General features: G+C 34.3%; 2 protein-coding genes across 3 annotated transcripts in view; one reads left to right on the top strand and one right to left on the bottom strand.

The window, feature by feature from the left end:
- The window catches only part of LOC123314703 (centaurin-gamma-1A), a 185,907-nt gene that overhangs the window by 166,588 nt on the left and 2,520 nt on the right, over positions 1-16,799 (top strand). For both annotated transcript variants that reach the window (XM_044900006.1, XM_044900005.1), the window contains exons 3-11: positions 7,371-7,512; positions 8,797-8,931; positions 12,854-13,050; positions 13,196-13,463; positions 13,552-13,959; positions 14,107-14,325; positions 14,385-14,627; positions 14,894-15,011; positions 16,290-16,647. In XM_044900006.1, coding sequence (XP_044755941.1) covers positions 7,371-7,512; positions 8,797-8,931; positions 12,854-13,050; positions 13,196-13,463; positions 13,552-13,959; positions 14,107-14,325; positions 14,385-14,627; positions 14,894-15,011; positions 16,290-16,647 — 2,088 coding nt within the window. The remainder of the gene's footprint in view (positions 1-7,370; positions 7,513-8,796; positions 8,932-12,853; positions 13,051-13,195; positions 13,464-13,551; positions 13,960-14,106; positions 14,326-14,384; positions 14,628-14,893; positions 15,012-16,289; positions 16,648-16,799) is intronic.
- Positions 1,060-1,532, bottom strand: LOC123314705 (ATPase inhibitor mai-2, mitochondrial-like). Its single transcript, XM_044900010.1, has one exon. The coding sequence runs from the start codon at positions 1,447-1,449 to the stop codon at positions 1,153-1,155; it is 297 nt and encodes a 98-aa protein (XP_044755945.1). The 5' UTR covers positions 1,450-1,532; the 3' UTR covers positions 1,060-1,152.

The raw sequence follows: 16,799 nt of genomic DNA, 5'->3' as shown, positions 1-16,799 counted from the left end.
TCCCTTAAACTCAAGAATCTAGTGTTGAAATATTTGTACGAGTCAAAGTCTCACCCTGTACATTCGGTGTTTTGTATCAGTTCTAAAATTAAAACTGCTGTTAGTATATTTGTTTGTTTATACAGGGTGTCCTGGATCAGATGGGAAGCATTTTAATGTGAGATAGAGGACAGATCAAGAAAAACCCCATATGTAGTATCTAGGAGTTCCGGATTCTGATTTATGGGGTGTTTTTCAAATTTAAATGGAAATTAAAAACACTCTATCTCCTAAACGTGATCACCAATTTATCTGAAATTTAAATAAAGCTTGCTTTCATTAGGTTCCAGAAAACTGCATCAAATATCATTCGATTTGCAGGACCGTATTACATAAATTTGGATAGTTCTAAAAAATTCGTGAAATCACCTTGTACAATGAATTTCGTGATTTCTTCGATATCTGCGTAAACTGTAAGATTCATTTATTAAATTCGCCAAATAATATTGGTTTCTTTATAAGATGAATAGGATGTTAATCGACACAAGAGAAAAATTGTCCCTATCAAGAAAAACAAATCAGTCCTCGGCAACCTGGATGGTGCCATGTAATATTATTTGGCGAATTGAATAAATTAATTTTACAGTTTACGCAGATATGGAAGAAATCGTGAAATTCAGTACAGGGTGATTTCGCGGACTTTTAGAAACTGTCCAAATTTATGTGATACGGTCCTGCAAATCGAATGGCATTTTATTTCAGTTTTCTGGAACCTCATGAAAGCTAGCATCATTACGGGTAAATTTATCGTTTAACGCCCCCTCGGATTTTTGCATTAAAATTTTTTTTTAGTGGAAAATATGTGTTTCAGTATGATTCTTAGTAGTTTTCAATAATGGCAAATGAAAAACATTCACAGATGAAGAAATATTGCTATGCTATCAAAAAATCAAAACATGCCTACATCTAAGCAATCCTTGATGAAGTGAAATATGGTAATTGCTCAACAGAAATGAAAGAGCACCTTTTCATCGTACAAAATATTATTAGGCAGAGTTGACTAATCAAATCAAACAAATATATTGTTTTACCCAGTATTTAATGAGGTGTACATTCGTTATTAAAGTTGTTATTTCATTAACTGGTCCAAGATCATCCCCTTCCATCCCAAAATTAGTGAGGTTTAATATCATCAACTTCTTTCTTGTAATGAGTCACAGCTTCCTTATGCTTCTTAATTTGTTCCTCGTGGAAATCTATTTCTTCTTGCAAGTTATCTTTCAATGTTTCCACTCTCTTCTGTTGTTCCTTCTTAAAGTATTCATCCTGAGCTTCCGCGCCCATTTCAGGTTTTTCGCTTGATTGTTCCTTGCTCCCATCCTGTGATGCTGTTTCTTCTGGTGGATTCCTTCCTAGCCCAGAAAGGAATCGCACTGATGTGAAACGTTTGAAGAGCCTTGAAAAGAGCATGGTTCGCTCAGGGACTTCTGAATTTTGGCAATCGTGAAGTGAAGTGACAATCTGTCAAACATTTGAAGCAATGAACGAGACATCTCTAATCAAAGCTGCTTCCTTTCGTTTGCATAAAAAGTGTAGCACTTTTCTACACTCCATTTGATTTACACCAGTGTAGAGGAAGTGTAGTTTATCTACACATAGTCGAAAGGAGATGTAGATAAACCACCCTTCTCTACACTGGTGTAAATTCAATCAGCAAACGAATACTAAAATAGAGTGTAGAAAAGTGCTACACTTTTTATGCAAACGAAAGGACCTGTGCTAGATAGAGGATACCATCAGCAAACTCCAAGACTTTTTTGGAAAAATGGTCCTAAGGTTTCTTCGATGCAAGGAATAGATTGCTCTAATTGGTAGACTGAACTGTATGATTGTTTTTAACATAGAAAAAAAACTACATGAACAAATTCATTCGCTGAAAAGCTTTCAGTTCAGTTATAAGTGTACAATATTGTATTTCCAAAAGAAGATTTTTAAATTTTACGAACCTTCATAGATTTTTTTCACCTATACAAAAAATGAGATGTATGTTTGATTGCGTAGCAAGTTTTCAGATTATATTTGAAGCAAAGAAGGACCCTTCATGTATGCTAAAGAGTAACAGGGTTTTCAAAGGTGAGGCTTTTTTTTTGACAGAAAGTAGAACTCATCAAAATAAGTCGTTCAAGCAAAAATTGTCTCTATAAAATATCTAAGATGGCTGAGATACAACCCCTAGAAGTTCGACAAAATTTCACTGAATCTCAAGTACGAGAATGTGGAAGGTAACATATGGCTGGATAGTGAATGGTTCAGTACCAAGTTCATCAGACTAGATGCATCAGGTCACTTTTGAGAGAATCGCAATTGCGATTGCATCGTACAATTTAGGGCGAGAAAAAATGTAGAAAATCGGCAGTTTCTTGAAAGTGCTTATGTTAGTTATGTTGAAAAAGTGCTATGATATCTCTCCATTTCATCCCATTTTTACGACGATTGTTGGAATGTTCGAACAAGAAGATTGTGATGCCTATTGTGAAAAGATTCATGAATAATTTAGACGAATTTCATTGGTGAGATTTTGAAGTATTATTCTATTTTTTACACTTGTGTGCTAAGTCTCTGTCAGTTGGTATCGAAATGAGCCATTTCATAAAATCGTGTAAGTTAGTAAAAAATAATGACAACAATTTGACAATCCTAAGTTTCCATTTTCATTACCTCGAATCGAACGAGCCAATATCCTAAACGAAACCACATGGTCGAATCAGGAGATAAGTTTTTTCTCATTGCTTTGCGATAATTTAGATAAAAAACGGTCTAGGGTCGTATTAGGATCCATTTTACTAATCATTTTAATTTTTTTTTTTTTCAACTTTGCCATTTTGAAAGTTTTGTATAGGTGTGATTTTTGGTGAAACGCTTCATTTTGACCAGTTCTAACTTCCGTTGAATAAAAGCCTTACCTTATACAGAATATACAGTATACAGGATGTAAGTGAATAGTGCGAAACAATTCAAAGAGTGATCCCTTGGCAAAAACCAAGAAGAGTACAGGCCCCTAAAGATGGCACCTGTAGAGCAATTTTTATTTTTTCTCAGAGAGCAGAAAACTGACCAGCAATGAAGTTCAGCAGACATTCTATTGGAGCGAGAAGGATATAAAGTAATAATAACTTTAGGATGGGCTATTTAGAGTCGACGGATAGAGCACTGATGACTCACCCTATACATGAAGGTTTGAACCGATGAAATTTGATTTCTAAACTATCCTAGAATACCAAAGTTCAATAAAAAAACTTGGAGATGCCATTTTCGTTCAGCCGTTACTTTTGGAATGAACCGAAAGTTATTTTGGTGCATCAGAATGTAAAGAATACGTGGAAGTGTGAACTTATGGTATATAAAAAAATATTACCGCCCCTCCTGCTACCTGGTTCACCCAATAAATTGAAAACCCGTTTCCTCCCTGCTTTTTCTAGGTATTTTCTGCCCCACATTAATCATAAAGTGCCATCCTTACCCGCTTTATGATAATACTCTACCCAGAACGACCTGACCCCGAGTCCTGAGTAACGTTAAAGTTAAAAGTTCTGTAATAACTAGATTACCTTCCTTGAGGGTCTTATAGAAAGGAACAGGGCCGGGCCGGTAGAAGGAATTTGCTGACTATAACTCCTGACTTAAGAGAGAAATTAAAATGTGTGCTAGACAACTGCACAATTCCTACAAAGCAGCCCAGAGATTTTGCGAAGGTAATAAGTAAGACCTTCGTCTACCTGAAGACTCTACTGTCATAGCAAAGCAGGTGAAGTGGCATAATACTCATCCTGGTAAAAATCCTTATTTCAATTATGGACTGATGCTCCGAAAATTCAAAATATGAATATTATTATTGGAAATATGGAAACTAAACATGTTACTTCTGGGGAGTTCAACTTCAAGCAAATTTTTGTCGATAGACAAAATCCTACATTCCGGCACTGCATTCGTGTCCCAAAAGAAAAGCCTTATCCCACGTCTAAGGCCGCATTCCCCCTTTTACGAGCAGGTCCTTACGAAAGGTTCAATTTCTTTTTCGACTGCTCCTCGCAGTCCTGGAAATGACGTTGCGGTGTCAATAGTGGAGCCCTCCCGTTTTTCAGCTCCAAACTCGCAATTCCTGGCGTGTTCCTGTAAATAAACCGTAAATATCTTGTCAGATTTATCTGTTGATATCGTTCCGAGATTCTGTAAGTATGCCTATAATTCTGTTTTATTGCTCTTCTGCTCCATTTCCTGATTAGGCCGATAACACGGACGATTAATTTTGTGTGGGGTGTTTGTTGTTGTATGGATCTTTGAGTAATGGGCAATTTTGGCGGGAATTGAATTTGCTACTGGGGAAATACGCTTTCCAACTCGTTAGGAGATGATAGTTACGATATTTATCTAGAATTTCTTGGGACAAAAATGTGTTGATGCAAGAAACTAAAATCAAATTGAGCAGACCTCCATAATTTCGAAAGTAGAAAAGGCCACCCCTTTAAATTTGTTTCGAAAGAATTGAAAAATTAATTTTTAATTTTGAGCTTAATATATTTTGAACAAATAAGTTCTCTTGTGACTTTTTGCTAAAAGTAACGATTTTCGAAAAAAATCAACAGATACTTAGCGTGAGTCATATTTATAGGCTGGAATTATAATCGAACTTAAATTTATCTAGTGGGCGGATATCATTGGCGACATAATGGGGAAACACCACCAAAATTTAAAAATAGAATGCGCTCAAATCCATTCCTAACAGTTTTCTGATTTCTAAGAATAAAATGAAAAATTATTAATCTAATTCAATTCAAAACGAATTTTTTTGAACGTATTTTATAATGAAATCATCGCTATTCTTTGCCGTACTGTCGATCAAGGTATAAATAACATCCTACTCAGAAGATATGTTCATTCGATTTTATTAAAAGCTATCAAATTCTAATTGACGAATTGAACACTAATTGATGTGTAAAAAGTAGGTAAAAGTATGCAGTCCTTTTAAAACTGTTATTTCATTTTACTTGGATACCAATGGCATATAGGTACTCCCCTCCCCTTTGAAAGCTTGAAGAATATTTTTTCGCATAACGAAAAATGATTCCCTCTTCAAATATGAATAAGTTTCAAACTAGTTTTCTTTCAAACTGATAGCTTATATTACAATTATAAAGATATACCTATTTATTCCATATCAACAAACACCTTACAGAATTTCAAATATAAATTTATGCCCTCTCCCAAAATCACTCCTGGAACCGCCACTGATGGATACTTTATGATTCTGTTGATGACCGCGTCAATATACTAATTCACATCATTATGAATCATCTATTTATTGATTCATCACTATTTCAGGATTAACTTATGTAATGTTAAGCGCTCTTTCATACAACCTGAATTAAACCATTAATGGCATCAATTAAACCAATCTTATAGGTGTTAACGTTAGTTTTGTAATCAATTTTAAATTCCCTTTACTTCAAAGCTTTCTTTTGTTTCCCTTTCTAGAGGAACTAAAAGAGGTTTTGAATATAAAGAGAGTTTGAAATAAATTATGGAAGGATATAACTTTCATCAGATTTCTCGCGTTTCACTAGGTCCACGAGGTTCATTTGTTTGTTTACACTGGGTAATCCCCCTCTTTCCCCCAATATCATGATGGGACTGAAGAGTAAATTGAGACGTAGGCGTAGGGGTCGACAAAACAAGAATTCTTGTCTTGATGACAAACCTCTTGTCTTTTCTTGAGAAAAAGTCAAGAAATTTAAAAAAATCTTGTCTTCACGTTTTCTTGACATCTTAAATCTTGTAAAGACTCAGGGAACTTTAAGATCTTGAATTTTTCTGATTAACCAATGACACTACATGGTAATTCTCCGGCGAACTTTTCATTGCATTTCATGTTAACACGACTATCTGGTGGTTTCCCGATATTTATTTGTTTTCTGACGAACTCATAATGACGTCAAGCAATTGCACTCTTTATCCCGTTTTGTGGAGTAAGTTTATTGAAAAAATACAGAAAGAAAGCTCAATAGAAATCGAAAATACTCAGCTCCCTTTGGTATCTCCACACGCCTCGTCACACAAACGCGCTTTGTCTTAACTATCGTACAAGAAGGCAGTTCATTTCAAATAATAACAACGTTTTGGCACCAAATTTGAAGTTATTTTAAATTATCTTCTTTCCAACTTTACCAATTACTATTCTCTGTCGATACGCCACTGCTAACGGACCCAGTTCTGTCAAATGAACTTGACTTTTCCATCTTCTACGTCTCACCCTTTGAACTGAATTGCAACTTCTTTCTATACCTACTCTTGATGATCACAAAGTGGTTGTCTTATTTACCATAAGTGACTTTGAACAGAACGTCTGCTGAGCCATTTGTCTTCAATTCTGACTAAGAATATTCACTAACAAGCAATAGAGAGTAAAAATATAAAATGATCAGTGAAACTTAAGCGACTTTGACTTATGCAAGTGAAAATGATCAATCTGAATCTAAAACCGTAGCTGTGAAAGCTGTAAAAGGAAAATGCAGCAGCATTTACCAATGCAAGATAGTGGCACTAGTGGCAGTACTAACTGATGAAAATTCTGTTATTCTTTCGTACCAACGGCGAAAAAACCAAAATTATACCATGTTTTCATAAACATAAAAAACTGTAGATATGCCTGAAATTAAAAATTGCAAATCTAGATTTCCAATTAGATTTTCACCAAGATTATCATTAATTATTTTCAATTCGCATTTTTCTGCCAAAAAATGTGTGCAATAAGAGAAATAGATATTTAATGTTTTCTTGACAAGAAAACTTGGTATTGACATAAAATTTCTTGCCCTGTCTTGAAATTGTTCTGAAATTATTTCTTTTCAAGAACTTGGCTACCCCTACCTGTGCGGTATCCTCATTATTCTGTGCAAGAAGTGACGTTAATCTGACAAAGTGATTTACACATTTTTAATAAGGGATTTCTCTTTAAATTCTCGGGTTTGAAAAGAATATATTTGGGCATTTCAACTATAGTTTGAAGAAGGATGAGAAGACAAATACCTACAATTTTGGATTTAATCAGTTCAGATTGATAGTCTCAATATTATTTGTATTAACCAACGTTTTTCTTGGATTTCGTCACCTCACTCTGCCATATTCGAGAATTGTATTCGACTAACCAGGGTATAATACGAATGCACATTTCGCACACTCGTCTTGTGGCCCACGACAATCCCATTTTTGTCAAACTGGTCGTGTAAAGTTACTCTCTTGAAACATTTTGCCATTTCAACCTGCTTCATGTGTATCTGCACACTCATAAATGTCCTGCAACATTGTTGTTTTCATTTGCTTTATTTCTATTCCAGTTTACCGCGTGGGTTGACGCTGTGATCTTCGTGTTCAGCTTGGAAAACGAATCATCTTTCAACGCTATCTACAACTACTACACCAAGATGTCGCATTACAGAAATTCCGCTGAGATTCCTCTCATTCTAGTTGGTACCCAAGGTGAGTCTCCTTTTATTTTACCTGTATAATTACTCATTTATGTCCCACCACTATTTTACTTCTCTTATGTACTCAACGTATGCCTATTTTGCTTATTCTTTCATCAATATTTTTTTATTTTTTCAAATCTGAAGTGGTATCTCATAATTTTGCTTTTCTACAAGACATTTTTGAGTTGTTGTTCTTCAGGTTAACTGTTAACTGTATTGAATGTAAAGATATTAGCAAAATCAAATTACTAGTCTTTTCGAAAGATGAACAATTCAAGCCATTAATTTCTATTCAGTCATCCAGTCACCCTATTTCAAATAATTTCGAAATTAAAAAACATTCAATTATTTAATACTACGAAAAACAGTACCTACTTATTTCATTAATGTATGATGAACAAAATACTCAAAAGGCACTTAAAAATGAACTTGAATGATTCATGATAATCAGATAAAATATCGAAATAATTTTTATGATAGATACCAGAACCTGAAGTTCAGTGTTACCCAAATTCTTTAGCAATTAATAAATTATTAGCATGTTGAAGAAAGTTGTGTTTTTATTCTGTTCAGTTTATCCTAACTAACTTTGCGTTTCTATTTGGAGAAACATTATATTCAAAGCCAAAGACCAACAGTTGATTCGAAATACAGTGCAATTTTTCGAAAATGACCTTTAAACGATGTCAATTAAATGAAGATCACTAGAGTATCCAACAGACAAAAAAGTCTTGGGATGTCATTTGAAAAATTTCACCTATAAGATAACATTTTCTAAGGGCCATTTTCGGAAAATCGCAGTGTTTTTTGGACCATCTGTAGATTGATCGGAAAAACTGAAGAAGACTGAAGGCTTCCCGAATTTAATTTAAAACCATCGTTATGATGGTTTTAAATTAAATTTGTCGGAAAAACTAGCCTATGTCATTGTCAAAAAGGCACAAAGATAAATTATGGCAATTGGGTTATTTGGAAATCAGAATTTCATGTATATACATGAAATTCAGAAAAGAATGCTCTTCCGATAGTTCTTTTATTATTACTCTATTTCGAAGTACCATTACTTTCACCCACATTTCATCATCGTTTTTTTTTATAATGTTGAATCCAAATATTTATCTCCGGTTAACGATGAAAAATCAACTATAAATTATGTTGATGTAATATTTATGTGTAATGTTTGCATCTCTCCTGTTAAAAAATAAACTGACAATCTTTCACACAACCGAACATACTTTCAATCTAGTTCATTGAGAACTCTGAACTCGTTGTTTACGTGTTGAATTCTTTGCAGATGCAATAAGCGAGAACAACCCACGTGTAATCGATGATTCACGTGCTAGAAAATTGGCAAACGATCTGAAAAGATGCTCCTACTACGAAACATGCGCCACCTACGGCTTGAACGTGGAACGTGTTTTCCAAGACGGTAAGTAAACACATCTATTATTTATGTTTTAGGTCTATATTTAGTTCAATATTCTACAGTTTGACCTTTGAAAAGCTAACATCCCTTCAGCCAAACCAACATTTCTCTTTGTATTGAATAATTGAACGAGGAAAATAGGTAACTACCTATTTCCATTTCTAAAATACTAAAACATCATAAGGAATTGGGAGTTAATGGGAAAGCAAACACACGTAGAACTAAAAGCTAAACCGTCCGCCTGTATCCATTTCTCATTGGGTACTACTTCACAAAAAAGACATGTCTTCGGTAAATCAAAACTTCAAAAGTGTATGTCATTCGCCACAAAATACATAAAAAAGGTGAAATCCGAATTCAATTAGTTGCATTTATTATTCATTAATTTCATTCATACAATAAAGAATTGGCCAAATGTTCAAATCATTTAAGCAACAAAAGGTCTCTATCCATTTCTTGCACAAAAATTTAGGCTTGCCTTTTAAAAAACACTCCGAAAACATCCATCACTCATATGTGTATGTCATTGAACTCAAAATAAAAAAAGAAGAGATTTGAATTCGAAAAGTTCAGCCATTTCATCCTTGTAATAAAAAAAAAACCATCAATGGCCAAATCATCCTCAGTAACAAAAGATCTATCTATTTTCGGCATAAAAAGATAGGGTTGCCATTCAAAAAACTTAACGATGTCCCACCTCCTTTAGAAAGTGCATGACAAACTCCTCAATTATTCATAAAAATATCATAATAAAAACAATTGTCCACAAAATAGTAAACATGAATTTTTAGCGTTACTTTTTATTTTTATTTCTAAACAAATTTAATTTCATTAAATCTATATATTATCATTTCCATGTGTGAACCTAATTATTGATTAAGCTACGGAAGTCTCATTCAAAAAAAAATTTTATATGCTGAAGGATTCATGACCTAAAGTCATATTTTCTGTCAGTTTTCATGACTACTATTTTTTTATGTAATACTAGCTGACCCGGCAAACGTTGTTTTGCCATATAAATAATTTCCTAGTAATTTCTAGTGTAGACAAAAAATAGCTTACTTATTGTGAGTATGTATGTATGTTAGAATGTGTATATTGTATGTATGTAAGAATGTGGTATATGCGTGAAATAAGCATGGATCGCTGTGAACGATGAGGGAATATAAAAATAACAAACATTATTTTTAAGTTATTATAATTTATTCCTTAAAATTATATATCATTAATTAAACAATTACGACAGTAACACTATTAAACAATATCAATCTCTTAATGCTATAGCGTGAACAATATTTTTTGTTAGTCCATCTAGCGTTCGTTCGTGCTGTTTACTGGGTCAGAAGTGACACCTGTAGGCATCTGACGGGGATAACTAATTAAATGATGATTGATCAGTTTTCGACCGGAGAGGAAGAATGATTAAATTACTAAAATGGCTATTAAAAAATAAGGGTTGATCGTAGAAGGGTGAAAATTGAGGATTGTATGTATTTTTGTATGTTGTATCATAAAAAAATAGAAATTAAAAAATTTGTCTAAAAAATAAAAAAAAATTTAGGGGTGGACTACCCTTAACATTTAGGGGGATGAAAAATAGATGTTGGCCGATTCTCATAGATACCGGATAAGCACAAAAAATTTCATCAAAATCGGTCAAGCCGTTTCGGAGGAGTATGGCAACGAAAACTGTGACACGAGAATTTTATATATTAGATGTATTTAAGTAGAAGTGGAAAAATTAAATGGTTTTGGCATTACGTCACGCAGCTAATAATAAAATATTAAATAGGATTTCTGCCGCCAAAAAATAAATATTCAACTGTAATTTAAACTGAATAATTTCTTCTATTATTGTCGGTATACGTGTAATCAAACAAACTCATTAAAAGCTATCATTAGTATTACTCACTTAATGCTGTTTACTCAATTTTGGAATTTGTTTTATCTCTTTGGCGTAATGTTTTATATTACATTAAAAATTATCTCGCTCAGTGGAAAGGCCTTTCCTTCATTAATGAGCCTAGGCGAACATTGGGGGAGTAATTTTCCTTTTGCAAAAATTATCAATGATTTACTTTATGAGAAAATGACATTTTAGATTCCGAAAATAAAATGAAATTTAATAGAAACAAAAATTAGGAATAATAATAATAATTAAAAAAAGGTTTTCCTAGGTCTGAAGATATTTATTGATTTAATGTTGTTCAATTTATCGCATTCTGTTATATTTTGAAAAACAACATGAATCTGTGATTCAATAAGCCAAATAGCTTTGAAGATGATGTGAGTTTTGCTGTTTTCTGTTTCTCGAATCAATATTGTCTGAATGAAAGAAGAGTCTTTCAACTCTTGCTCATAAGCAATCGATTCAAATAAAAATTCAATAAACGACCAATATTAAATTTGAATCAACATTCCCACACAGAAAAAATATTAAAAAAAATACTACTCTGAGTTCCTAAGAAACAAAATTTCATCATAACAGTGTAGCAGTGAAAACTTGTACCGAAGGAAGATTAAATGAGTAATAAAATATTTTAAAGCCCACCTTTCCAACTATTTCTAAGAATACCCTCCCCTCCCCCGTACTTGTGTACTTTCGAATTTTAAGCTATTGCCATTATCTTTTCGCAATGACATCCTCCAGTGTCTACCTAGAAGTCATCCCTTTGGTGTAATCGGTGTTAGATGGAATTTTGACAGTTACAAACGGACTGTTGACTCTGATGGTACCTACTCTGCCAAATATAACGCATGTAAATAAATACCACCTGTTTGTGTTTGTGAGTGTTCTGTTTCAATCGTTTTCCTCGATTTTCCGATATAATCGATAAAAAATGTTGGCTAGTCTAGGACTTGAATTAAGAGAATTGAGGAAGAAATGCAGGGGAAGTTTAAGGAGGACGAAGAAGGGTATGTTCAAGTTAAAATAGACCAGAAATAATTAAATTAACGAAAGTAGCCTCTGAAACGTCTAAAATATATAACATGGTATTCAAATTATTTTCATTATCACATACTTCTTTCATATTTATTTATTTTATTTGGAATATATACACCCTTGTCATTAATTACACATGCTGAAAACAACAATTACTCACATGTCTCGAAGCTAGACTAAATAGATTTTTCAATTCAATCATTGATTGATGTTGAGCAAATCCACATTATATTTATCATTTCATTACAATGATGAGCGGTTTCTCAAACTGAATAATATATAGGTGTATAATTAAAATTTTGAATAATCCTAATGGGCTAAAATATGAGACAATTTTTTTTTGTTATGAAACTTTTAGAATCCGATATGCAGAATTATTTCAAGGGGCAAATAGTGATTCAATGAAATATGTGAACCATTGTTTCCGAAGCAATTTTTCGGGAAACAAAATCTAAAAATCGGGGGGAGGACTATGAGAAAATTTTTTTTTATTTTTAGCAGGTAATCTTTGATGTATTTAAAAAATATAATGTTCATATTTTGAATATGACTGTTGAACATATGAATTCTCGTAATTTTACAGTTACGGTATGAAATTAGAAGTTTTTGTATTCGAATACAGTTTCAAACTTCGTGTAGATTTCACATAGGTTCAATCATCGTCCTTATTCTCATCATAAACAGCTATGATAGTAGTGCAATAATAAACACAACTCTGGAGAAAAACCCAAAACATTTTATCTTGAAGTATATAACTTTTTAGAAGAATTTTCCATATTCATTTGAAAACTACAGTTAATAGAAAAAATAAGAATAACATAAAAAAATTACTAAGAAAAAAAAACTTATGATTATCCGTAACTGTAAAAACTGTACAATAACCTAATGTATTATTTCTTCGTTCCATAAAATTACGTATTCCATTATCTAATGAAAATGGTATAAATGTTATCGAACTACAATATCCATTTTCTTTTGCAGCATGTCAGAAAATTGTACAACAACGGCTATCATCTTCAACGTCCTGCTTGACTCCAACGAATTCCAGACCATCAACTCCAAACAATCACTTTCATCAGAGACATTTTGGTCCTATAACCACACAATCAACAAATGGAATTGGACAATCACCAACGACAAATATGTCGCCTAGTCATAACTACGCTTTAAGTCTTAAGGTAAGAGTTTTGGCATAAAAATAGTAGATGTTTTTGGAAATAAATTAATCGGATCATTCACATTCTTCTTCAGTATACAGTTTACAATTGATAGCCTGCTATATTCTAGTAATTTTGAAAGAAATCATAAATCTTTATGTTTCAGGATACTGCTAATGTTATCGGTAATCGTCAACAGCACACCCTCTCATCGTCGACTCATCATTTGTACAGACAAACGGATAAAGATCCAATATTTAGGTCGTACGAAGAGAAGTGGAACTCGTCATCTTCCACCCTTGGAAGCCACGGCTCCTCTCAAGGACTCGTGGTGCAAACGGTACCAACTGAGAACAATAATGTGACAAAATACGCACCCTCTCACGCACTGGACAATGTACAAAACACGCAAAATAACTCAAAAGACCCCAAAGGTAAATTAGCAACTTACAATGCATGAATTTAACGGAAAGAGAAAAAATCTTTCAAAGTATAATCTACAAATCAACACTCCATTTACAGATCTCCCCACTCCAAGTTCCACACCTACAACTTCGAGAAAAAGCCGCAGAAGATCAAACCTGTTTACAACTTCCAAAAAAGGAGAGGAAAAATTGAAGAACGGCGGTGATTTCGGCAGTGGTAGGGCAATTCCTCTGAAACAAGGCTACTTGTACAAGAAGAGTAGCAAACCCTTGAATAAAGATTGGAAGAAGAAGTATGTCACCTTATGCGATGATGGTAGATTGACCTATCATCCCAGTCTGCATGACTACATGGATGATGTTCATGGCAAAGAGATTTCTTTGCAATACGTGACTGTGAAGGTACCTGGACAAAAGCCTAGGGGTTCCAGATCTATAATTACAGTGGTTGGAGCGAATGGGAGCAATGTAATCAATGACGGCATTGGTGGGCTGTCCATTGGAGGTTAGTAATTACACTTACAATTGAAAAATTTGTACAAGTTACTGCTTGATACGTTCACTGAAGCAAACATTAACCATAATAATTATAGTATTATCAAAATATGTATTTCCAAAATTCTTTTCAATCAACTGAAACTTTGCCTTTCAGCAAAAGACAAAGGTGTTACTGAAAGAGGCTTACTGAGTGCTTTGGATGTAGTGAAGGATCCTAGCTCGAAATACTCCCAAGCAAGCGGTGATGAAGGTATGGTGCTGTCAAACAGCAGTACCTTCCTGAATGGGGAGGGTTTGAAAACAGAAACGCCCAATGTAAAGAAGAGACATCGAAGAATGAAGAGTAGTGGAGTCAAAAATTCAGAATATGATGGTAATTTTTTAACGCCTTTCGATTGGTTCCCTTTTTTATATAGAATTCGAAATTTTCAGATCCGGATGGCTATGAATTTTACATAGTTTCGCTGGATAACAAGCAGTGGCACTTTGAGGCCGCAAGTTCTGAAGAGAGAGACGAATGGGTTGCGGCTATCGAACAGCAGATTTTGAATTCTTTGCAGTTGAGCGAATCTTCACAAGTTAAGAAGCAAACAAGTAGCGCGGAAGCAGCTACTATACTGTCGATACGAACAAGAGTCCCTGGGAATGGATTTTGTGTTGACTGTGATGCTCCAAGTAAGTAGCTAAAGAATGATATATATAACTTATACCTACTCGATAAAATGTGTTCGATATATTTGCATTAATATCAAGGTGGTTTGATTGTGAAATATTTGCATTTTCTACTGTTTTGTGAATGCACTGTAACGAATTCTCTGATGCATAACAAATGGCAGGCAATTTACTTATTGCATGCGTACAGAGTCAACAGTATTGATAATCAATTCAAGTTTGAAAGCTTTTAGCAATGAAAAATCTTTATTATTTTTGTTCATTTCCAGATCCAGATTGGGCAAGTCTAAATTTGGGAGTCCTTATGTGTATAGAATGCTCTGGAATTCACAGAAATTTGGGTTCTCATATATCAAGGGTTCGTTCACTGGACTTGGACAAGTGGCCGTAAGTATTTCTTGTTATTAACGATTTCATAGGTTCCTCGAATTGCTCGGATTGTTTTAATGATTCAAATCGAAAATCTCATCAATCTCATAATTGCCAAAACAAAAATTTGATTTAAGTGTTGCGAATCGACAAAATTTCCTACGGTCTAATAGTTGGGAACCCAAGAGGGAAATTCGGGATTTACTGGAACGTGTCAGATTAATATAAAGGGAGATACCTTATTTCCTGTAGAGTACCTACCTCTACCAAAAATTAAACCTGTATATAGGGGGAATTGTCTGAGACAGCCTGTCAGAATAGTAAAAGAAAAACGATCATTGTACATACTCGAGCGTGTCAGATTAAGATATATGATATATGTGGTTGATTACATGTTAAAAAGTAGATATTCTCTTGATCTTACAATTTAAGAGTGTTTAGAATGTGTGGGAGGGCGCCAAACTTGCAAAAAAAATCGTCACGTATACATTCTCGAGCGCGGTAATAAAAGGTCACAAAAATCAATTTTTTTGGATTATCCCCTCTCCTGGGCTTCAAATTATTTTCGCATTCATACATAAGTTGTAGAGCATAAAATTTCCTACAAATTTCGCCCAAAGCAATTCTTTCTACGTTCAAACGTTCTTGAGATATATGGCGATGAATGTACATTAGACTGGGTTTCTACATTGACCTTGGCCTTTCGCATGCGTGGCTAACCTTCTCGCCCTTATCGCCCTCTAACTCGAAAACGGTTGAGAGTAGGCAAAATTGCTTCAGACAAAAGTTGTATAGAATTTTATTGTCTACGACTTTCATAATGAATACAGAAACGATAAGAGGAAAAAAACCCTTTTTATTATCTTCAAACTGTCAGATTAATGGGTCAACACGTCTGCAACACCGAGATTAGCCATCTGTATGAAAATCTGACACGCTCGAGTATGAAGAAGTAACTCTTCCGTACGGCCAACTCCACCACGCAAACTCAGATTAACATGAATTTATTACCAGAGATACATAGGGCATATACAGTATCAATCTGACACGGTCGAGTATGTACACTTGACGATTTTTTTTACTTTGAGAAGCTGCAGACGCTTTCCCCACCGCTAGAAGTGCATAGTTCATAGAACCTTTTTTTCTTTCTACCATCTAATCCTTAAAATCCACTAGGTCTCCACGACGCTCGAGTAAATCCCGATTTAGCATCGTCGACTCCCCAACTATAAAAACTATTTATTGTGGGCTATTTACAGGTGAACACATAAGTTATTTCCATAATTTTTTTTTCAGACCCGGCCACCTTAGTGTTATGTTAGCTATAGGAAACACGCTGGCGAATTCAGTGTGGGAGTGCAATAGTCAAGGTAGGACAAAACCTACCCCAAATTCTAGTCGTGAAGAGAAGGAACAGTGGATCAGATGGAAATATGAGAGTAAAGACTTCCTACCTGCACCTAGCAATACAATGCCTTTGGGTCAGCAGTTGGTGGACGTCGTTTGTAGTGCTAATATAAAATCAATAATACACGTATTGGCACAGGCAAATACTGAACAGGTCAACGCTCACGTTTCTCCGAGAGATCTGAGGACACCCCTACATCTGGCTTGTGCAATGGGTAACTTAGCAGTGGCTCAACTTTTGATCTGGGTGAGTTCCTCAATATTTTCTCCGATCACTCATATGTTCATTCAATTGATAAACAAATAATAATCAGAAATTATCTCAAAATATCGAACTTTTGCTTTCGAAAAGTTTATAAGGAGAGTAAAGGGTGCGCATAACAAACGCCTATAAGCTCC

The sequence above is a fragment of the Coccinella septempunctata genome, chromosome 6, assembly GCF_907165205.1.
Source record: "Coccinella septempunctata chromosome 6, icCocSept1.1, whole genome shotgun sequence".
NCBI lineage: Eukaryota > Metazoa > Arthropoda > Insecta > Coleoptera > Coccinellidae > Coccinella > Coccinella septempunctata.
Note: the sequence above shows the minus strand (reverse complement) of the source record. Positions and strands in the feature narration are given on the sequence as shown.

What these genes read in the sequence shown, in the direction of transcription:
- LOC123314705 (XM_044900010.1), bottom strand. Translation starts at nt 1,449, where the DNA reads ATGCTCTTTTCAAGGCTCTTCAAACGTTTCACATCAGTGCGATTCCTT.